Source organism: Oncorhynchus nerka, linkage group LG20 (genome assembly GCF_034236695.1).
Source record: "Oncorhynchus nerka isolate Pitt River linkage group LG20, Oner_Uvic_2.0, whole genome shotgun sequence".
Lineage (NCBI taxonomy): Eukaryota > Metazoa > Chordata > Actinopteri > Salmoniformes > Salmonidae > Oncorhynchus > Oncorhynchus nerka.
In genome coordinates this window covers 8,713,302-8,738,409 of record NC_088415.1, presented here as the reverse complement: position 1 = coordinate 8,738,409, position 25,108 = coordinate 8,713,302, and the positions used below count along the sequence as shown (strand labels likewise).

General features: G+C 45.2%; 1 protein-coding gene across 1 annotated transcript in view; it reads right to left on the bottom strand.

Moving 5' to 3' along the window:
* The window catches only part of LOC115101611 (copine-5-like), a 224,865-nt gene that overhangs the window by 142,601 nt on the left and 57,156 nt on the right, over window positions 1-25,108 (bottom strand). Inside the window, exons 4-6 of the mRNA XM_065005191.1 lie at window positions 10,917-11,020; window positions 9,103-9,142; window positions 5,070-5,146 (exon numbers count right to left, since the gene is read on the bottom strand). Of these exons, the coding sequence (XP_064861263.1) occupies window positions 5,070-5,146; window positions 9,103-9,142; window positions 10,917-11,020 (221 nt within the window). The remainder of the gene's footprint in view (window positions 1-5,069; window positions 5,147-9,102; window positions 9,143-10,916; window positions 11,021-25,108) is intronic.

Here is a 25,108-nt window from a genome sequence, read left to right as displayed (position 1 = left end):
CAACAGAAGGGCAACACACGTTAATCCACTATTATACTGTCCAGCCACACACACACAATGTCAAACATTTGTGTCCGTTTCTGTATAGATCGCTTGCAGCGCTGAGGGAGGTGTTCACGGTGCTGGTGGTGTGTCTAAGATAGGGTGTCTTCCAACCACTAAGTTTATGCTGTGTCGCTGTGTCTGTGTGTGTGTGTGTGTGTGTGTGTGTGTGTGTGTGTGTGTGTGTGTGTGTGTGTGTGTGTGTGTGAATGGTGTCTAAGACAAGAGGGTGTCTCTCTCTGTCTCTCATGTCAGCATCATGCCACTCTACATGACAGAGTGAGTCTATATGAGGGAGACTCTACATGACAGAGTGAGTCTATAAGAGGGAGACTCTACATGACCGAGTGATTCTACACAAGGGAGACTCTCCCTGACAGTGAGTCTATATGAGGGAGACTCTACATGACAGAGTGAGTCTATATGAGGGAGACTCTACATGACAGAGCGAGTCTTTACGAGAGAGAATCTACATGACAGAGTGAGTTTATAAGCAGGAGACTCTACATGACAGAGTGAGTCTATAAGAGGGAGACTACATGACAGAGTGAGTCTATATGAGGGAGACTCTACATGACAGAGCGAGTCTTTACGAGAGAGAATCTACATGACAGAGTGAGTTTATAAGCAGGAGACTCTACATGACAGAGTGAGTCTATAAGAGGGAGACTACATGACAGAGTGAGTCTATATGAGGGAGACTCTACATGACAGAGTGAGTCTATAAGAGGGAGACTACATGACAGAGTGAGTCTATATGAGGGAGACTCCACATGACAGAGTGAGTCTATAAGACGGAGACTCTCCATGACAGAATGCGTCTATATGAGGGAGACTCTACATGACAGAGTGAGTCTATATGAGGGAGACTCTACATGACAGTGAGTCTGTAAGGAGACTCTACATCAGAGTGAGTCTATAAGTTTGAGACTCTACATGAAAGAGTGAGTCTATACGAGGGAGACTCTACATGACAGAGTGAGTCTATATGAGGGAGACTACATGACAGAGTGAGTCTATACGAGGGAGACTCTACATGACAGAGTGAGTCTATAAGTTTGAGACTCTACATGACAGAGGGAGTCTATAAGAGGGAGACTCTACCTGACAGAGTGAGTCTATAAGAGGGAGACTCTACATGACAGAGTGAGTCTATACGAGGGAGACTCTACATGACAGAGTGAGTCTATATGAGGGAGACTACATGACAGAGTGAGTCTGTAAGGAGACTCTACATGACAGAGTGAGTCTATAAGTTTGAGACTCTACATGACAGAGTGAGTCTATATGAGGGAGACTCTACCTGACAGAGTGAGTCTATATGAGGGAGACTCTACATGACAGAGTGAGTCTATTTGAGGGAGACTCTACATATTGCTCCCTTAATGACAGTAACAGTGTTAGAGGAAGCCCCGAGTCCTGTTCAATTACCAGTGCCATCATCTCACCCCAATGTTATCTGAACAGTTAAAGTACTCCACAGATGGCTATCGATGACAGACATATTTATCGTCATCCCACAGCCTAGGGCTTTGTCCCAAATGGCATCCTGTTCCGTTTATAGTTCTGTTCTTTTCTTTTTACCATTTCCCGTAGGGCTCCCATAGGGCTCTGGTCAAAAGTAGTGTACTATGTTGGGAACAGAGTGCTATTTGTTACACACAGCCCTAGAACACATGGAAGCCAATGAGAAGCGCTGGCTAGCTGTGTTTACGTTCCAATGCACACAGAAATATAAAGAGGCCTGTTTGATGACTCCGGAGTCAATGGTGCTTTCATGATATAGTGGGCGCCATGGATAAAGTCAAGCCACATGGCAACTGGTACAAGTGTACAATTTGGCTACATGGCTGAACATAGTTCAACTCTCGAGGCGGAGCGAGGTCGTTTGACTCGTGTGCCATCTGTTGATTGGCCCAAGTGATTAGGGAATTATTTGTTAGGGAACTACTTTGTCTAACAGACATTGGGATGGTGAAGCAGTGCAACGATGTTAGAATGTACTGTTAATATGCAGTGAGCTCTAACAGTAGTGTGTCAGTGACAAATGTTTAGTTGTTTTGGCTCTGTACTCCAGCACTTTGGATTTGAAATTATACGATTATGAGGTTAGTGCAGACTGTCAGCTTAAAATTGTGGGTATTTTCATTCATATTAGGGGACCAAAATTATTGTGTATTAAAGTAGTACAAATGTAAGTATTTCGTCCCATATTCCCAGCATGCAATGGGTACATCAAGCTTGTGACTCAACAAACGTGTTGGATGCATTTGCTGTTTGTTTTGGTTGTGTTTCAGATTATTTTGAGCCCAATAGAAATTCATGGTAAATAATGTAGTGTCATTTTGGAGTTACTATTATTATAAATAAGAACAGAATATCTTTCTGAACACTACATTATACATTAATGTGGATGCTATCATGATTACGGATAATCCTGAACGAATTGTGAGAAAGTTACAGAGGCATAAATATCATACCCTGCTCCAAAATGCTAACCTCCCTGTTATTGTAATGGTGAGAGGTTAGCATGTCTTGGGGGTATGAGTTTGGTGCATATAAAATGGGGGGGGGGGGGGGTCTATGTACAAAACGTGCTGTAATTCCTAAACGGTTCAACCTATATGGACGAAAATACCCTTAAATTACAGCTGACAGGCTCCACTTTAACCCCATCATCATTGTACCATTTCAAAGTGCTAGAGTACAGAGCCCAAACGACAAAACAATATGTCCCCAATACTTTTAGAGCTCACTGTACATGATGTAGTCGGTGCTTCATTCCAAAGCCCAGTTCAGATACATTAGCCGACATGACGGGCCAAAACCAGACCGTTTAAGAATGTTGAGTTGTAAAAACAGCTGACTGAAGATCAGGTCGCAGATCAAACAGGGGAGAGATGTGCGGTCAAGACCGTTTCTACGGCAACGGCGCCCGCATTACAACGAAGTGATGAAACTTCGATACAAAGTTGCCAATTGTTGTAGCAAGGTGTTTTAGCAAAGATATATCACTGGAATATGTGTACCAGAAACAGGCCACACCGTGTGACTTGTCAGAGAAACATCCGCAAGATAGGCTAGCAAGCTGCAGAAACATTGAAAAAAACATAATTTAACCTTTATTTAACTAGGCAAGTAAGTTTACATTTACATTTACATTTAAGTCATTTAGCAGACGCTCTTATCCAGAGCGACTTACAAATTGGTGCGTTCACCTTATGACATCCAGTGGAACAGCCACTTTACAATAGTGCATCTAAATCTTTTAAGGGGGGGTGAGAAGGATTACTTTATCCTATCCTAGGTATTCCTTAAAGAGGTGGGGTTTCAGGTGTCTCCGGAAGGTGGTGATTGACTCCGCTGTCCTGGCGTCGTGAGGGAGTTTGTTCCACCATTGGGGGGCCAGAGCAGCGAACAGTCTTGACTGGGCTGAGCGGGAACTGTACTTCCTCAGTGGTAGGGAGGCGAGCAGGCCAGAGGTGGATGAACGCAGTGCCCTTGTTTGGGTGTAGGGCCTGATCAGAGCCTGGAGGTACTGAGGTGCCGTTCCCCTCACAGCTCCGTAGGCAAGCACCATGGTCTTGTAGCGGATGCGAGCTTCAACGAAGCCAGTGGAGGGAGCGGAGGAGCGGGGTGACGTGAGAGAACTTGGGAAGGTTGAACACCAGACGGGCTGCGGCGTTCTGGATGAGTTGTAGGGGTTTAATGGCACAGGCAGGGAGCCCAGCCAACAGCGAGTTGCAGTAATCCAGACGGGAGATGACAAGTGCCTGGATTAGGACCTGCGCCGCTTCCTGTGTGAGGCAGGGTCGTACTCTGCGGATGTTGTAGAGCATGAACCTACAGGAACGGGCCACCGCCTTGATGTTAGTTGAGAACGACAGGGTGTTGTCCAGGATCACGCCAAGGTTCTTAGCGCTCTGGGAGGAGGACACAATGGAGTTGTCAACCGTGATGGCGAGATCATGGAACGGGCAGTCCTTCCCCGGGAGGAAGAGTTAAGAACAAATTAATATTTATAATGACGGGCTACACTGGCTAAACCCGGACGAGGCTGGGCCAATTGTGCGCCCCCCTCTATGGGACTCCCAATCACTGCCGGTTGTGATACCGCTGAATCATACGAGAGTTCTAAAACTTCTAAAACTAAACTGTTCAGATCAAACAAACTTTGTTCTATAACGACATAAAACCGTCTCATCTCGTCTCATGTATCTGAACTAGGCTTTAATACTAAGTGGTGTGCTAGTCTGGATATTAGAACAGAACCAGGGATTCTGCTCATGGTGACATCATCCCGCTGCTCATGGTGACATCATCCTGCTGCTCATGGTGACATCATCCCGCTGCTCATGGTAACATCATCCCGCTGCTCATGGTAACATCATCCTGCTGCTCATGGTGACATCATCCCGCTGCTCATGGTAACATCATCCCGCTGCTCATGGTAACATCATCCTGCTGCTCATGGTAACATCATCCTGCTGCTCATGGTAACATCATCCTGCTGCTCATGGTGACATCATCCCGCTGCTCATGGTGACATCATCCCGCTGCTCATGGTGACATCATCCCGCTGCTCATGGTAACATCATCCCGCTGCTCATGGTAACATCATCCCGCTGCTCATGGTAACATCATCCCGCTGCTCATGGTAACATCATCCCGCTGCTCATGGTAACATCATCCTGCTGCTCATGGTAACATCATCCTGCTGCTCATGGTAACATCATCCTGCTGCACATGGTAACATCGTCCTGCTGCTCATGGTGACATCATCCCGCTGCTCATGGTGACATCATCCTGCTGCTCATGGTAACATCATCCCGCTGCTCATGGTAACATCATCCCGCTGCTCATGGTAACATCATCCTGCTGCTCATGGTGACATCATCCTGCTGCTCATGGTAACATCATCATGCTGCTCATGGTGACATCATAGAGTCTAAGTTTAAGACCACCACTACTCACTCCAGGGTCACACAGCTTCAACCCATCAATCAATTCCGCCCGTCTTTACTCACCCCAGAGGTTTCTCCAGTCGACTGGCGGGTGATCCTACAATCTCTCCCAAGGTACAGAACACCTGCCCCAAGAAGTCCTGATGGGGGGGATGGGGGTGGAGGGACGGAGGGAGGAGTGGAGAGTTCGTTGTTCATGGGGAGACAGGGGGAAAACAAGGACAGCTGATGAGGAGCTAAGCAGCGTGTTATAAGCAGTGTGTTATAAAACATTGAAGAGAGATAAAGTTTGGTTGGAGGAGTCAAACACGTACGTCAATGTCGGAGGGCTTCCAGGGAGGAGGAGAAGGAAGAGGAAGAGGAGGAGGAGGAAGAGCAGGAGGGGGGGTACACCAGGCGGCAGCATAGACAATAACAACAACAACCACAACAATAACAACCACAGAGCATATCATGTAAGAGAAGGCACAAGACTCAAATACCATACAAGACCGTCATCAAACAAGAGAAAACACAAAGCGGGAAAGAAGAGAAGAAAAGGGGGGCAGCGGGGAGAAAGGGGGATAGAATGGGGAGAAGGGGGAGAAAGGGGATAGAACGGGGAGAAGGGGGAGGGGAATAGAACGGGGAGAAAGGGGGATAGAACGGGGAGAAGGGGGGAGAAAGGGGGATAGAACGGGAGAAGGGGGAGAAAGGGGGATAGAACAGGGAGAAGGGGGATAGAACGGGGAGAAAGGGGGAGAAAGGGGATAGAACGGGAGAAAGGGGGATAGAACGGGGATAGAATGGGGGAAAAAGGGGGATAGAACGGGGAGAAAGGGGGATAGAACGGGGATAGAATGGGGAAAGAACGGGAAGAAAGGGGGAGAAAGGGGATAGAACGGGGAGAAAGGGGGATAGAACGGGAGGGGGATAGAACGGGGAGAAAGGGGAGGAGAAAGGGGGATAGAACGGGAGAAAGGGGGATAGAACGGGAGAAAGGGGAGGAGAAAGGGGGATAAAACGGGAGAAAGGGGAGGAGAAATGGGGGATAGAAACGGGAGAAAGGGGGATAGAACGGGAGAAAGGGGAGGAGAAAGGGGGATAGAACGGGGAGAAAGGGGGATAGAACGGGGAGAAAGGGGAGGAGAAAGGGGGATAGAACAGGGAGAAAGGGGAGGAGAAAGGTGGATAGAACGGGGAGAAAGGGGAGGAGAAAGGGGGATAGAACGGGAGAAAGGGGAGGAGAAATGGGGATAGAACGGGAGAAAGGGGAGGAGAAATGGGGATAGAACGGGGAGAAAGGGGAGGAGAAATGGGGATAGAACGGGAGAAAGGGGGATAGAACGGGAGAAAGGGGAGGAGAAAGGGGGATAGAACGGGAGAAAGGGGGATAGAACGGGAGAAAGGGGAGGAGAAAGGGGGATAGAACGGGAGAAAGGGGAGGAGAAAGGGGATAGAACGGGGAGAAAGGGGAGGAGAACGGGGATAGAACGGGGAGAAAGGGGAGGAGAAAGGGGGATAGAACGGGAGAAAGGGGGATAGAACAGAGGAGGAAGGGGAGGAGAAAGGGGGATAGAACGGGAGAAAGGGGGATAGAACGGGGAGAAAGGGGAGGAGAAAGGGGGATAGAACGGGGAGAAAGGGGAGGAGAAATGGGGATAGAACGGGGAGAAAGGGGAGGAGAAATGGGGATAGAACGGGAGAAAGGGGGATAGAACGGGGAGAAAGGGGAGGAGAAAGGGGGATAGAACGGGGAGAAAGGGGGATAGAACAGAGGAGGAAGGGGAAGAAAGGAAGAAAAGGGGGGAGAAAGGGGGGATAGAACAGAGGAGGAAGGGGGAGAAAGGAAGAAAAGGGGGGAGAAAGGGGGATAGAGAGGGAGAGAGAGAGGGAACTGGGTTTTATGTAAGACGACAGTTAGTAACACAAAATTGAGTACAAAACAATCCAATTTAAACATGGCAAATGAAGAAATAATGAAGAATTTTCTGGTATTATGCAAACCATTGACTGCAGATATATTATCATATATTATATTATTGTGTGACTAATGGGTTTCTTTTCAAAGCTTTCACTGCAAAACATTATGCTATCATTCATTCATCATCATAACGTTATACATGTGAGCACATTGCTAATACCATTGAAGCACAATAGATCATGCCTAGAATTTAAGAAAATGGGTTTCACAAGTTTTGATAATGGTATGAAAAAGCAACCTTCAGTTCTTACAAAAAATATAGGTCACACGATATAGGTTAGCTGATAACGTCAAGGAGAACGATGCTCACGCTTCAATGGGGCAGAAGTCTGTGAGCATATGGTTCTGGATGGCCAGATGGCTACCAACAATGACAAGAAACTGCCATGGTTCTGGATGGCCAGATGGCTACCAACAATTACAAGAAACTGCCATGGTTCTGGATGGCCAGATGGCTACCAACAATGACAAGAAACTGCCATGGTTCTGGATGGCCAGATGGCTACCAACAATGACAAGAAACTGCCATGGTTCTGGATGGCCAGATGGCTACCAACAATTACAAGAAACTGCCATGGTTCTGGATGGCCAGATGGCTACCAACAATTACAAGAAACTGCCATGGTTCTGGATGGCCAGATGGCTACCAACAATGACAAGAAACTGCCATGGTTCTGGATGGCCAGATAGCTACCAACAATGACAAGAAACTGCCATGGTTCTGGATGGCCAGATGGCTACCAACAATTACAAGAAACTGCCATGGTTCTGGATGGCCAGATGGCTACCAACAATGACAAGAAACTGCCATGGTTCTGGATGGCCAGATAGCTACCAACAATGACAAGAAACTGGCATGATTCTGGATGGCCAGATAGCTACCAACAATGACAATAAACTGCCATGGTTCTGGATGGCCAGATAGCTACCAACAATGACAAGAAACTGCCATGGTTCTGGATGGCCAGATAGCTACCAACAATGACACGAAACTGCCATGGTTCTGGATGGCCAGATAGCTACCAACAATGACAAGAAACTGACATGGTTCTGGATGGCCAGATAGCTACCAACAATGACAAGAAACTGCCATGGTTCTGGATGGCCAGATAGCTACCAACAATGACAAGAAACTGCCATGGTTCTGGATGGCCAGATAGCTACCAACAATGACACGAAACTGCCATGGTTCTGGATGGCCAGATAGCTACCAACAATGACAATAAACTGCCATGGTTCTGGATGGCCAGATAGCTACCAACAATGACAATAAACTGCCATGGTTCTGGATGGCCAGATAGCTACCAACAATGACAATAAACTGCCATGGTTCTGGATGGCCAGATAGCTACCAACAATGACAAGAAACTGCCATGGTTCTGGATGGCCAGATAGCTACCAACAATGACAATAAACTGCCATGGTTCTGGATGGCCAGATAGCAACCAACAATGACAAGAAACTGCCATGGTTCTGGATGGCCAGATGGCTACCAACAATGACAATAAACTGCCATGTGGGGAATCATAAGTGACTAGTTTTAGCTTGTTTCATCTTGTTCTTGATACCATGTCTTGTTTTGAGTTATTTTCACGTCAATGCTAATAAGGCAACAAACCAAAAAATAACTACCTTAGCCACCCATTAACTGTCACAATGTATTTGAGAGACAACGAGTGCTCATTTTACAAATGTATTTATGTTTTCAATAAACATTGGAGACTAAATAAAATTTACATGCTGTCAACAATCTAAGCCAACCCTGTCTGTTTTGACCCGGTTTTGTTGCTAAACAACCAACTTGTCTATGTGCTAAATGTATTATTATGAAAGCTACACAATATCAACACATAATGTAATATGCTATCAATATTTATAAAAAGGTAACAGTGTGTGGACAGACAGCAAGGCCACATCGTGAAATGCTGGTTAGTAAGCCACTATTATTTACTATTTCCATCCAACAGTATATGTGAGCTTCGGGACGACATGGATTTTTGATTAGCATAAAACCAAAATAAAAGTTTCCATTTCAAAATAAAAGTTTCCATTCATGGAGAATAGAGGATGATGGCAAAGAAAAAGTCAAACAACAATGAGGCACCGGCACAAAGTGACAGCTTTTTCACTTACATGCTTTGCCAGATCTGGACTTTTGGAATCAATGTCATATCTGAAATCACAAAGAAAGTCAGATTCAAGTGGTGACTGACTGGCGTTTGAACATTAACACATAGAAACACAGTGGTTTGATATCATTCTTGATGGCGTGTAGGCTCGTCTACAGTGGAACAATGATACAATGACAGACATTTGAACAGACACAGAAGGCATAGGGGCCACCAGCCACCTAAAATTTTAAAAAACATTTACCGGTTAGAAAAAAAGATTTACTTCACTTAATCCATCTACACTTCATAAATGAAGAACCCTTTACACCATTGTCCCTGCTGTAACTCACTTATTCACATTAGAAACGATAAAGTTTAGAAAAATTTGTCTTAGCAGCTGCCAGCCGATAAGCTTTGGGTATAGACGTAATTAGAACGGTTGTGGTCATACGTAATTCCTTTAAAAACTACTCCTGCTCTTTTCATAGAAGTAATTCAAATGGAGGAATGTGTCCTCCCCTCACCCCCCCCCCCAATCCCGCTGACAGAGGTATATAAAAGAGGAGGAGGATGGAGGAGAAGGGAGGAGGAGGAGGATGGAGGAGGAGGGAAGAGGAGGGAGGAGGAGGAGGGAGGAGGTGGATGGAGGAGGAGGGAGGAGGAGGAGGGGGAGGAGGTGGAGGAGGGGGAGGGGAGGGAGGAGAAGAGGAGAAGGCTGTCCCGCTGACAGAAAAAGAGAAATGTAAATGTCTTAGACTAATTAACATGTAGGTGAAGCACCTCTCCTTAGTCTCCCAACAAGGAGTTAAATGAAAAGGGCCCACGTGAAGTTATTAAGCCTCTTGAGAGGTTCAGCAGAGCCTGGATATTTACTGTACTGTATCATCAAGTCCATGTGGGCTACTCTCTATTCAAAGTAGTACAAACTAGGCAGTGTTTTCTCTTGCTGATGGCTGGAAATGTACTGTAAAATGAAGTTCATGAGGGCTTCTGTCAACTCACTGTAAAAAGACAAACAATAATATTAGGCAGAGGCTATTAAGGGAATAAGGAAATGATCTTGTCTCCGTTTTCTAAGCCTCTTAATGAAGTGTCACCTCTCTGCTCTGCACTCTGATTGGGTCTTTCAAGAGACTGGGAGGAGGATGGAGGAGGAAGAAGAGGAAGACAATGGAGGAGGAGGGAGGAAGAGGATGAGGGGAGAGGGAAGGGAGGGAAGAGGAAGCTGTAAGAGGAGGAAGAGGATGTAAGAGGAGGAGAAGGGAGGATGGGGAGGAGGAAAGGGACGAGGAGGAGGAGGCAAGAGGAGGAGGATGAGGATGGAGGAGGAGGAGGAAGAGGAGGATGAGGAGTGAGGACGGGGAGGGAGGACAGGGTGGGAGGACGGACAGAGGGGGGAGAGAAGAGGAGGGGGGATGGTATAGTAGGTTGGATGAAGGAGGATAAAGAGGGAGGAAGAGAACAAAGAAGAGGAGGATAAAGGGTGGGGGCTGTGTGATACCTATGGGACTCAAATGGGACTCTCTCGGCTTCAGACATTTGCTTTAAAGTGTGAAGAATGAGAATAAACCTACATGAAATATTGAACATCCTCTTATACCAATATATCTCCCTCCTACTCCCAACACAATACTATCCAGATGGGGGGGGGTTGAGAACGAGTGAAAGAGAGAGAGAGAGAGAGATAGGAAAAAGAGAAAGCAAGAGAGAAATAGGAGGATGGAAAGGAAAGGTTGTTTAGGAAAATTAGCACATCACATGTGAAACTCACACACCCTCCCTGCCTCCCTGCCTGGTGAACCCTCATAGACCAGATCGAAGAGAATAACTACTCACACGTCAAAGCGTAGATTCTGCTTCTCTTCAAAGAAGTAGTCCAAGATGTACTTCCTGACAAAGTCTGGATCCAGAGTATTGTCAATCACCTCCGTCCTCCCAAACTAGAAGAGAATAGAGGGAGAGGGAAGGGGGAGAGAGAAGGGGAGAGGGCGAGGGAAGAGATGGGCAGAGTGGGAGAGAGAGGGAGAAGGAGAGAGAGAAAGAGAGTAGGGGGAGAAAGAGTGATATGGAGAGAGTTGGTTTGTGAGAAAATAATCATAAACTTTAATGCAGTTAATAAGAAAGCAGCCAGGTGTTTCATTCCTCCTCTCCTCTCCTCTCCTCTCCTCTCCTCTCCTCTCCTCTCCTCTCCTCTCCTCTCCTCTCCTCTCCACTCCTCTCCTCTCCTCTCCTCTCCTCATTTACATTTACATTTAAGTCATTTAGCAGACGCTCTTATCCAGAGCGACTTACAAATTGGTGCTTTCACCTTATGACATCCAGTGGAACAGCCACTTTACAATAGTGCATCTAGGTCTTTTAAGGGGGGGGAGGGAGGGGGAGAAGGATTACTTTATCCTATCCTAGGTATTCCTTAAAGAGGTGGGGTTTCAGGTGTCTCCGGAAGGTGGTGATTGACTCCGCTGTCCTGGCGTCGTGAGGGAGTTTGTTCCACCATTGGGGGGCCAGAGCAGCGAACAGTTTTGACTGGGCTGAGCGGGAACTGTACTTCCTCAGTGGTAGGGAGGCGAGCAGGCCAGAGGTGGATGAACGCAGTGCCCTTGTTTGGGTGTAGGGCCTGATCAGAGCCTGGAGGTACTGAGGTGCCGTTCCCCTCACAGCTCCGTAGGCAAGCACCATGGTCTTGTAGCGGATGCGAGCTTCAACTGGAAGCCAGTGGAGAGAGCGGAGGAGCGGGGTGACGTGAGAGAACTTGGGAAGGTTGAACACCAGACGGGCTGCGGCGTTCTGGATGAGTTGTAGGGGTTTAATGGCACAGGCAGGGAGCCCAGCCAACAGCGAGTTGCAGTAATCCAGACGGGAGATGACAAGTGCCTGGATTAGGACCTGCGCCGCTTCCTGTGTGAGGCAGGGTCGTACTCTGCGGATGTTGTAGAGCATGAACCTACAGGAACGGGCCACCGCCTTGATGTTATTTGAGAACGACAGGGTGTTGTCCAGGATCACGCCAAGGTTCTTAGCGCTCTGGGACGAGGACACAATGGAGTTGTCAACCGTGATGGCGAGATCATGGAACGGGCAGTCCTTCCCGGGAGGAAGAGCAGCTCCGTCTTGCCGAGGTTCAGCTTGAGGTGATGATCCGTCATCCACACTGATATGTCTGCCAGACATGCAGAGATGCGATTCGCCACCTGGTCGTCAGAAGGGGGAAAGGAGAAGATTAATTGTGTGTCGTCTGCATAGCAATGATAGGAGAGACCATGTGAGGTTATGACAGAGCCAAGTGACTTGGTGTATAGCGAGAATAGGAGAGGGCCTAGAACAGAGCCTGGGGACACCAGTGGTGAGAGCACGTGGTGAGGAGACGGATTCTCGCCACGCCACCTGGTAGGAGCGACCTGTCAGGTAGGACGCAATCCAAGCGTGGGCCGCGCCGGAGATGCCCAACTCGGAGAGGGTGGAGAGGAGGATCTGATGGTTCACAGTATCGAAGGCAGCCGATAGGTCTAGAAGGATGAGAGCAGAGGAGAGAGAGTTAGCTTTAGCAGTGCGGAGCGCCTCCGTGATACAGAGAAGAGCAGTCTCAGCTGAATGACTAGTCTTGAAACCTGACTGATTTGGATCAAGAAGGTCATTCTGAGAAAGATAGCGGGAGAGCTGGCCAAGGACGGCACGTTCAAGAGTTTTGGAGAGAAAAGAAAGAAGGGATACTGGTCTGTAGTTGTTGACATCGGAGGGATCGAGTGTAGGTTTTTTCAGAAGGGGTGCAACTCTCGCTCTCTTGAAGACAGGAGGGACGTAGCCAGCGGTCAGGGATGAGTTGATGAGCGAGGTGAGGTAAGGGAGAAGGTCACCGGAGATGGTCTGGAGAAGAGAGGAGGGGATAGGGTCAAGCGGGCAGGTTGTTGGGCGGCCGGCCGTCACAAGACGCGAGATGTCATCTGAGAGAGAGGGGAGAAAGAGGTCAGAGCACAGGGTAGGGCAGTGTGAGCAGAACCAGCGGTGTCGTTTGACTTAGCAAACGAGGATCGGATGTCGACCTTCTTTTCAAAATGGTTGACGGTCATCTGCAGAGAGGGAGGAGGGGGAGGGGGAGGAGGATTCAAGAGGGAGGAGAAGGTGGCAAAGAGCTTCCTAGGGTTAGAGGCAGATGCTTGGAATTTAGAGTGGTAGAAAGTGGCTTTAGCAGCAGAGACAGAGGAGGAAAATGTAGAGAGGAGGGAGTGAAAGGATGCTAGGTCCGCAGGGAGGCGAGTTTTCCTCCATTTCCGCTCGGCTGCCCGGAGCCCTGCCCGGAGCCCTCCACTCCTCTCCTCTCCTCTCCTCTCCTCTCCTCTCCTCTCCTCTCCTCTCCTCTCCTCTCCCATCTCCCCTCCTCTCCTTCCCCCCTTCCCCTCCCCCCCCCTTCTCTCCTCTCCTCTCCTCTTCTCTCCTCTCCCCTCCTCTCTTGAAGACACCACGCAGCAGGTAAACATAGCATTTGATTAGCGCAGATCAATAATGACAGTGTTGTAATGACTAACTGGATCCTACAACTCCACAGCTGCTCTGGCCTGTCTGAAAAAGTCCACTCTCTATTGGTGTCATTACGAAACACTAGCAGGAACACTTGCCTGTAAGTATGTACATGAGGGGCAAATAAACACAAAAGTCGCCAGATTGGTAAATTAAATAAAATGAAATGAAAGTCAGAGTCCCGAAGAACAATTGGCCAGTGTTTTCCAGGGAATTCTAATTAAACTGTATCAACTGAGAACCAGCAGGGATTAAAAAGCACGTGAGAGGATGAGGTACTGCAACTGCAATAACACAGTGAGGTGTCCTGTGGTGCTAAAAAATACTGTGAGATGGTGTAACACTGTCTGGTGGTGTAACACTGTGATGGTGTAACACTGTGATGGTGTAAAACTGTCTGATGGTGTAACACTGTGATGGTGTAAAACTGTCTGGTGGTGTAACACTGTCTGATAGTGTAACACTGTGATGGTGTAAAACTGTCTGGTGGTGTAACACTGTGATGGTGTAAAAACTGTCTGATAGTGTAACACTGTGATGGTGTAAAACTGTCTGATGGTGTAACACTGATGGTGTAAAACTGTCTGATGGTGTAACACTGTGATGGTGTAAAAACTGTCTGATAGTGTAACACTGTAATGGTGTAAAACTGTCTCATAGTGTAACACTGTAATGGTGTAAAACTGTCTGATGGTGTAATACTGTGATGGTGTAAAACTGTCTGATGGTGTAACACTGTGATGGTGTAACAATATATGATGGTGTAGCACTGTGATGGTGAAACACTGTATGATGGTGTAACAATATATGATGGTGTAGCACTGTGATGGCGTAATACTGTGTGTGATGGTGTAATACTGTCTGATGGTGTAACAGTGTGATGGTGTAAAACTGTCTGATGGTGTAACACTGTGATGGTGTAAAACTGTCCGATGGTGTAACACTGTGATGGTGTAACAATATATGATGGTGTAACACTGTGATGGTGTAATGCTGTGTGTGATGGTGTAACACTATATGATGGTGGAACACTATGTGATGGTGAAACACTGTATGATGGTGTAACAATATATGATGGTGTAGCACTGTGATGGCATAATACTGTCTGATGGTGTAATACTGTGTGTGATGGTGTAAAACTGTCTGATGGTGTAACACTGTGATGGTGTAAAACTGTCTGGTGGTGTAACACTGTGATGGTGTAAAACTGTCCGATGGTGTAACACTGTGATGGTGTAACAATATATGATGGTGTAACACTGTGATGGTGTAATGCTGTGTGTGATGGTGTAACACTATATGATGGTGGAACACTATGTGATGGTGAAACACTGTATGATGGTGTAACAATATATGATGGTGTAGCACTGTGATGGCGTAATACTGTGTGTGATGGTGTAATACTGTCTGATGGTGTAATACTGTGTGTGATGGTGTAAAACTGTCTGATGGTGTAACACTGTGATGGTGTAATACTGTGTGTGATGGTGTAAAACTGTCTGATGGTGTAACACTGTGATGGTGTAAAACTGTGATGGTGTAATACTGTCTGATGGTGTACCACTGTGATGGTGTAATACTGTGATGGTGTAATACTGTGTGATGGTGTAACACTGATGGTGTAAAACTGTCTGATGGTGTAACACTGTGATGGTGTAAAACTGTCTGGTGGTGTAACACTGTGATGGTGTAACACTGTGATGGTGTAAAACTGTCTGATGGTGTAACACTGTGATGGTGTAAAACTGTCTGATGGTGTAACACTGTGATGGTGTAAAACTGTCTGGTGGTGTAACACTGTGATGGTGTAAAACTGTGATGGTGTAATACTGTCTGATGGTGTACCACTGTGATGGTGTAATACTGTGATGGTCTAATACTGTGTGATGGTGTAACACTGTGTGATGGTGTAATACTGTCTGATGGTGTACCACTGTGATGGTGTAAAACTGTGATAGTGTAATACTGTGTGATGGTGTACCAATGTGATGGTGTAATACTGTGATGGTGTAATACTGTGTGATGGTGTAACACTGTGTGATGGTGTAATACTGTCTGATGGTGTAATGTGTTGTAATGTGTTGCAACCAGAGGAGCTGACACACACACACACACCGCTGTGCTGTGGTTAGTTGGTTCCCACAGCTAATTGTGTCTGTTATGAATAATTCATGTTTAGAGGCCTGGCTGAGGCTTTGAGATGCATGAACATGAATTAATGATGGGCCAATAGAAAGTGTTTCTTACCATAAACTGACGGAGTGAATTAATTATAATATAGTCAGGTCTTACAGTTTTTTTACAATCACTTTGGCACTAATTTCGGAACATTGATGTCATTTTTCAAAACTCTAGACACAACTCAAAACCAATAATCAAAATATAGTTTTTTCAAAACTATAACACTTTTTCCAATTGCTTGGAAACAATACACATAAAGCTAAGATCATTTGTTCATTGAACTAAAATCACCTGTTCAAAATGACAACTTAAAATCAAAGTATTACCATTTCAAAATGCAATTCACACATTACATCTGAGATGACTGTCTATTCATTTAATTACAATGATCTAACTATCAATTGATACAACTGCTCAAAATGATAAGTAACTGTTGCGTTACTCTTAATGCATAGTTTTATGGAAACTGACGAACAATATTCCATGTTTAGATCATGAAGGTTTCAGGATAACGAGATCCATTGACACCAATTACTGTGGAACACCAATTGGACGACATTATCTATGGATGTAATATTTCATCATCATTCTTTATCAGACACTGTTTCCATGGTCCCATGTACCACTTTTCTAGACCATGTTTTCAGATTTGACATTACTGTACACTCACCGGCCACTTTATTAGGTACACCTATCTAGTACTGGATAGGACACCCTTTTGCCTCCACAACAGCCTGAATTATTCACGGTGTTGTACGTTAAGAGATGCCCTTCTGCACACCACTGTTTTAAACAGCTGTTATTTGAGCATTTGTGGCCTTTCTGTTAGCTTGAATGAGTCTGGACATTCTCCTCTGATCTCCTCTCATTAACAAGGTGTTTTGCCCACAGAACTGTCGCTCACTGAATGTGTTTTGTTTATCGCACCATTCTGTGTAAACTCTAGAGACTGTAGTGCGTACAAATCCCAGGAGGGCAGCTGTTTCTGAGATGCTGGAATCACCATGTGTGGCATCAACAATCATACCACGGTCAACGTTGCTTAAATTACGCATCTTGCCCGATCTAATGTTAGGTCGAACAACAACTAAAGCTCTCTACTCTATATACTCTATATATTGAGTTGCAGGCAGCCACATGATTCGCTGTTCGAATGTAACCTTCCTTGATGGGCTAAATCAGGTCTGTAGAGCTGATGGCATGACCTCATTGTGTGGGATAATGTCAGGTTCCACCATTCTCAGAATGGTGCAAGCATGGTTTCAGGCCCATCCACAATTTACCACCCTGTACTCACCCCCATACTCTCCTTTCCTAAAAATCCAAATGAAGAATTTTTCTCCACATGGGGGTGGAAAGTATATGATTAGGCGCCCTCACAAACAAGCCGCCCTTCTCCAGGCCATGGATGACGCATGCAATGACCTCACGGCAGACCAGTGTCAGGCCTGGATTCGCCATGCAATGACCTCACGGCAGACCAGTGTCAGGCCTGGATTCGCCATGCAATGACCTCACGGCAGACCAGTGTCAGGCCTGGATTCGCCATGCAGTGACCTCACGGCAGACCAGTGTCAGGCCTGGATTCGCCATGCAGTGACCTCACGGCAGACCAGTGTCAGGCCTGGATTCGCCATGCAATGACCTCACGGCAGACCAGTGTCAGGCCTGGATTCGCCCGAAGATTCTTCCAAAGATGTTTGGCTAATGAAAACATCCATTGTGATGTGGATGAGAACCTGTGGCCAAATCCACAAGACAGGGGAAATATAGAAGTACATTAATCAATCCTTTGTTATGCTTTTTACAGTAAGCCAGCTCAGGAACACTGCAGTGATGTTTTACAGTAAGCCAGGTGAGGAACACCGCAGTGATGTTTTACAGTAAGCCAGGTGAGGAACACTGCAGTGATGTTTTACAGTACGCCAGGTGAGGAACACCGCAGTGATGTTTTACAGTAAGCCAGGTGAGGAACACTGCAGTGATGTTTTACAGTAAGCCAGGTGAGGAACACCACAGTGATGTTTTACAGTAAGCCAGGTGAGGAACACTGCAGTGATGTTTTACAGTAAGCCAGGTGTTTTAGGAACACTGCAGTGATGTTTTACAGTAAGCCAGGTGAGGAACACTGCAGTGATGTTTTACAGTAAGCCAGGTGAGGAACACTGCAGTGATGTTTTACAGTAAGCCAGGTGAGGAACACTGCAGTGATGTTTTACAGTAAGCCAGGTGAGGAACACCGCAGTGATGTTTTACAGTAAGCCAGGTGAGGAACACTGCAGTGATGTTTTACAGTAAGCCAGGTGAGGAACACTGCAGTGATGTTTTACAGTAAGCCAGGTGAGGAACACTGCAGTGATGTTTTACAGTAAGCCAGCTGAGGAACACTGCAGTGATGTTTTACAGTAAGCCAGGTGAGGAACACTGCAGTGATGTTTTACAGTAAGCCAGGTGAGGAACACTGCAGTGATGTTTTACAGTAAGCCAGGTGAGGAACACTGCAGTGATGTTTTACAGTAAGCCAGCTGAGGAACACCGCAGTTGATGTTTTACTGTATTTGTATTTTTTTTGTAGCTAATTATTTTTGCTTTGATTCAAAGAAACCAATGAGTGATTTTATTGTATTTCATCAATAAATGTCATATTTTGTTCAATTATTCCACTGTGTCTGTAGTATTCTCTCTACTAGTCCTTTTACAGTGATGTATTTACGTGTAGTACCATAAACAAAACATGTATCACATATTTTGTACTACAATATTTAATGATTGTACGAACAACTACACAGTGAAACTATCGGTATATTGTGTGTGGGTGATCTAAATTAATGTTTCTATGGTATTTCATGATAAATTAGTTATTTGAACCAATGACTCTGCAAGTGCAAGGTTTCTTTAAAGATATGAATGCACTATGCAATGTTTTGAACATTGGACAGCCTGTGTTACAAGTGATGACCGTTTTGAGTAATGTGTCTAGAGTTTTGAAAAATGACCACAAGGTTCTGAAATTACATTTACATTTACATTTAAGTCATTTAGCAGACGCTCTTATCCAGAGCGACTTACAAATTGGTGCATTCACCTTATGACATCCAGATTAGTGCCAAAGGGATTTAAAAAAACTGTAACGTGTAGATGACTCTGCCGAATTACACTGCTACAGGGAAAATCATGTCACACAGGTCTGTGTTTTGACATCACACTGCTACAGGGAAGATCATGCTACACAGGTCTGTGTTTTGACATCACACTGCTACAGGGAAGATCATGCTACACAGGTATGTGATTTGATACATAATACAGTTGTGGAAAAGACAGCTACAAATTTAAATAGGTTAGAATTGTTGCAATTTAAAAATGGCATGAGGCAAGTAGTGTTGTTAAACCCTTTTTTTCTCATCATTCTGTCTCTCTCTGCCTCTCTCTCTCACTGTTTCTCTTTCTCTCTCTCCGTTTCTCTCTCTCTCTCACTGTTTCTCTCTTTCTCTCACAGTTTCTCTTTCTCTCTCTGCCTCTGTCTCTCTTTCTCTTTCTCTCTCTGTGTCTCTCTCTCACTGTCTCTCTCTCTCGCTCTCTCACGGTTTCTCTGTTTCTCTCTCTGTCTCTCTCTCACTGTTTCTCTCTCTCTCTCTCACTGTTTCTCTTTCTCTCTCTCTCACTGTTTTTCTTTCTCTCTGTTTCTCTCTCTCTATCACTGTTTCTCTCTCTCTATCACTGTTTCTCTCTCTCTCTGTCTCCCTCTCACTGTTTCTCTCTCTCTGTCTCCCTCTCACTGTTTCTCTTTCTCTCTCTCTCTCTGTCTCTCTCTCTCTCTGTCTCTCTCTCTCTCTGTCTCTCTCTCACTCTGTCTCTCTCACTGTTTCTCTCTCTCTATCACTGTTTCTCTCTCTCTCCCTCTGTTATGGAAGGTTTGGGAATTGCTTCCTTTTATGTGGTTGTAGAATTTAACGGCTCTTTTCTGGATTTTGATCATTAGCGGGTATTGGCCTAATTCTGCTCTGCATCCATTATTTGGTGTTTTACGTTGTACACAGAGGATATTTTTTGCAGAATTCTGCACGCAGAGTCTCAATTTGGTGTTTGTCCCATTTTGTGAATTCTTGGTTGGTGAGCGGACCCCAGACCTAACAACCATAAAGGGCAATGGGTTCTATAATCGATTCAAGTATTTTTTGCCAGATCCTAATTGGTATGTTGAATTTTATGTTCCTTTTGATGACAGAGAATGCCCTTCTTGCCTTGTCTCTCAGATAGTTTACAGCCTTGTGGAAGTTACCTGTGGCGCTGATGTTTAGGCCAAGGCTTTCGACTTTGTCAATCACCACATTCTTATCGGCAGTCTCAACAGCCTTGGTATCTCAAATGACTGCCTCGCCTGGTTCACCAACTATTTTTCAGACAGAGTTCAGTGTGTCATATCGGAGGGCCTATTGTCCGGACATCTGGCAGTCTCTATGGGGGTACCACAGGGTTCAATTCTCAGGCCGACTCTTTTCTCTTTATACATCAATGATGTCGCTCTTGCTGCTGGTGATTCTCTGATCCACCTCTACGCAGACAACACCATTCTGTACACTTCTGGCCCTTCTTTGGACTAACATCCAGACTAGCTTCAAATGCAAGTAAAACGAAATGCATGCTCTTCAACCGATCGCTGCCCGCACCTGCCCGCCTGTCCAGCATCACTACTCTGGACGGTTCTGACTTAGAATATGTGGACAATTACAAATACCTAGGTGTCTGGTTAGACTGTTAACTCTCCTTCCAGACTCACATTAAGCATCTCCAATCCAAAATTAAATCTAGAATCGGCTTCCTATTTCGCAACAAAGCATCCTTCACTCATGTTGCCAAACATACCCTCGAAAAACTGACTATCCTACCGATCCTTGACTTCGGCGATGTCATCTATAAAATAGCCTCCAACACTACTCAGAAAATTGGATTCAGTCTATCACAGTGCCATCCGTTTTGTCACAAAAGCCCCATATACTACCCACCACTGCGACCTGTACGCTCTCGTTGGCTGGCGCTCGCTTGATATTCGTCACCAAACCCACTGGCTCCAGGTCATCTATAAGTCTTTGCTAGGTAAAGTCCAGCCTTATCTCAGCTCACTGGTCACCATAGCAGCACCCACCTGTAGAACTCACTCCAGCAGGTATATTTCACTGGTCACCCCCTGTAGAAAAGGCCCATGGAGTTGGTGGAATAATCCTTTAATTCATTGCCACTTACTCAGCTGGGCCAGGGGCGCTTGAATTAGGGCAGGTGGAAATGTCCGACAGATCTCAACTCCATAAAAGGAGTAAATTGCCATCGCCTGATCTCGCTGCTTTCTCTTGCTTAACTCCGTCTGATCCAGACATTCTGTGCGTCCATGAATCCACGTAAGTCCACCGACTCTCTTACCTTTCATCTGAACTATCTGTGGCAATCGGGGGAGTGGGCCATCAGTTATTGTTTATAGTTATTACCGCGGAGCGCGGCTTGGAGTGCACGCTTCAAACATATTGTGAAATGTGAATTCTCAATGATCACGGCCCTACGGATCCTCATAGGCCAATTATGCAATCGATATGGTTAATATGTAATGAAATTAATTACATGTACACATGAAGACAATTGAAAGGGTGAAATGAGAAACGTCATTGTTTGCTAACTGATCGACTTTGATACCAAACTAATGGGGATTATAGATTGAATAACCATTCACTGTTTGTATTCTTTCGTGATTTATGATAAATAGTTACGAGCCTAAATGACTCACGGATGATTACTATTGACTTCTTAATGAACTGGATTGTTGACTTCCCTAATTATGTTAATCATGAATGGTTGTTATGATATGATCTTTGGGATGAGGAATTTGATCGGATACATGTTATTTGTTTCCTTTGTGATGCAGCCCAGACTACTCAGTAAATATACCACTTTATGGTTAAAGGAAGTCCTGCCTCAGTCTCATCCATTCCTCTGTCACCTGACACGTGACCACCTGTTCACCTTCACTGTCAGTCATCCTACCTGTCCAGCTACCCACACAGATTCCACTAATATTTCACCCCCAAAGCCTATTCCTCATTTGGCCACCTTTCTTTCCAGTTCTCTGCTGCCAATTACTGGAACGAATTGCAAAAATCACTGAAGCTAGAGACTCATATCCCCCTCACTAACTTTAAGCATCAGCTGTCAGAGCAGCTCACAGATCACTGCACCTGTACATAGCCCATCTGGAAATAGCCTATCCAACTACCTCATCCCCATATTGTTTTTGTTTTTTTGCTCCTTTGCACCCCAGTATCTCTACTTGTACATTCATCTTCTGAACATCTACCACTCCAGTGTTTAATTGCTCAATTGTAATTACTCCGCCACTATGGCCTATTTATTGCCTTACTTCCCTAATCTTACCTCATTTGCACAGACTGTATATAGATTTTTTCCTATTGTGTTATTGACTGTAGGTTTGTTTATTCCATGTGTAACTCTGTGTTGTTGTTTGTGTCGCACTGCTTTGCTTTATCTTGGGCAGATCGCAGTTGTAAATGAGAGTTTGTTCTCAACTGGCCTACCTGGTTAAACAAAGGTGAAATTAAAAAAAATTAAAAAGTGTTTGTAGTTATATGTACAGTATATGTATAGTTTTTTGTGTGCTCTAGGGCAACAATGTCTAGATGGAATTTGTATTTGTGGTCCTGGCAACTGGACCTTTTTTGGAACACCATTATTTTGGTCTTACTGCGATTTACTGTCAGGGCCCAGGTCTGGCAGAATCGGTGCAGAAGATCTAGGTGCAGCTGTAGGCCCTCCTTGGTTGGTGACAGAAGCACCAGATCATCAGCAAACAGAAGATATTTGACTTCAGATTCTAATAAGGTGAGGCCGGTTAATGCAGACTGTCCTAGTGCCCTCGCCAATTAGTTGATATACATGTTGAAGAGGGTGGGGCTTAAGTTTTTTGCCAGTTTTAAACGCACACTTGTTTGTGTACATGGATTTTACAATGTTGTATGTTTTTCCCCCAACACCACTTTACATCAATTTGTATAGCAGACCCTCATGCCAAATTGAGTCGAAGGCTTTTTTGAAATCAACAAAGCATGAGAAGACTTTGCCTTTGTTTTGATTTGTTTGTTTGTCAATTAGGGTGTGCAGGGTGAATACGTGGTCTGTCACACGATAATTGGGTAAAAATCGAATTGACATTTGCTCAGTACATTGCTTTCACTGAGGAAATGTACGAGTCTGCTGTTAATGATAACGCATATCATTTTCCCAAGGTTGCTGTTGAAGCATATCCCTCGGTAGTTATTAGGGTCAAATTTGTCTCCACTTTTGTAGATTGGGCTGATCAGTCCTTGAGTCCAAATAATGGGGAAGATGCCAGAGCTAAGGATGATGTTAAAGAGTTTTAGTATAGCCAATTGGAAATCTCACTCTCTCTCTTGCTCTCTCTCTCTCTCTCATTCTGTCAGTCTCTGAGCTAAGGGCAGGATTCAATCATTATCACACAAGTATTGCCAAAGATCCGTGTCATAGCTTTATTGAAATTTAAAGGCAATGTTCCCTCGTTTGCAGAGATTGCCTTCAAGGTAAACAGAAATTACCTTTACATTTTAACACCAATCTTTTCTGCAATAGTTCCCATGATAGGGATTGAATCCAGCCATAACGGTAGATTCAGGACAAGTTCAGATCTCTTCAGATCAAAGAGCTGAGAAAAATACATATCTCACAGTCAGGAGAGGACAGGCTGGAAGTAGAGGTAGTGGTGGTGGCAGAAATCCAGAAGCAAACTCACATCAGCCTGAGCCAAGAGGCCTAACTTTACAAAAGGCAAAAAGATTCCGCTGCAGAGTGAAGACTCAGCTTTCGCCAAGGCAATTTAGATAGATAAGGGCCAGAGCCAGTGCTATGTGAGGAAATAACAGCCTTACCTGGAAATGCCCTCTGGCTCTGCACAGTGGGGGTCTGAAGCTTAGACGGGAGCCAGGGCCAGACAGGTAAGACTGTACCATTCCCTGTCAACCCCAGACAGACAAACCCTGGTATGTGGATGTCACCTCTCCCCGGCTGTGCAGCCTATAACTCTCACCTGAACTAGCATAAATTGTGAGACGACCCTCACATGCTGAGCCAACCAGACACGTGCATGTGCCCGTTTGCTCCATCGCGAACACATTGATTTTGTTCACCCACACCAGAAGCGATCAGGACACGCAGGTTGAAATATCAAAACAAAACTCTGAACCAATTATATTAATTTGGGGACAGGTCAAAAGCATGAAACATTTATGGCAATTTAGCTAGCTAGCTTGCTGTTGCTAGCTAGTTCGTCCTGGGATATAAACATTGGGTTGTTATTTTACCTGAAATGCACAAGGTCCTCTACTCCGATAATTAATCCACAGATAAAACGATTAAACCAAATCTGTTTCTCATCATCTCTCCTCCTCCCTTCAGGCTTCTGTTTCTTCTTTGGACATATGCTGGTTGGCAACCAACTTTACCGCATTACTACAACCGACAGGAGTGTGGACCTAAGTTCATCTTTAAATCACCCACGTGGGTATATGCTCCTAAAAACCAATGAGAAGATGGGAGAGGACGGACTTGCAGCGCGTTGAGCATCACAAATATAACATATTTCTATGTTAGCGCCTAGCCATGCAGACGCTCGCGAGCAGTGTGGGTGCAATGATTGAATGTACATGTACATTTCTTTTGCAAAGCTCGTGCACGAAACGTATGTCAGCCTTCTCTTTAACCTTATAACAAGAAAGCTTGTTGTTGGTGGAGATGTCAAATTCAGCCTCCAATGCCTTCTCTCTAACTAAAATATACTGAACAAAAATATAAATGCAACATGTAAAGTATTGGTTAGGGCTGGGCGATAAATCTATATCAACAATTATCGAGGTAATTACTTCCCTCAATAACGATATAAAAACATTTAGATTAATGTTCGATAATGTCGATATAGAATAATTAGTTACAGCAGTCTATTTCACCTCTGACGCAGCAGGAACGTGCAGAGAAGTAACAATATGCAGGTGGAGAGGTACACGCCCACTAAACACCCCTTAGCACCTGGTGGAGGAGGAGCCATGGAGAGGTACACGCCCACTAAAAACCACTTAGCACCTCGAGTGATGGAGTCGCCACTATTAACCACGGAAAATGAGTGATGTAGGCGAAAACAGTGGCAGTGATAGCCATGGAGAAGGAGAAGCTTCCAACGAATAAATGATTGATAAAAAGGGTTCAACTGTTTCAGTAATTTGGAAGTGCTTTGGCTTTTTGAAGTCCGACAAAGAGCAGAACAA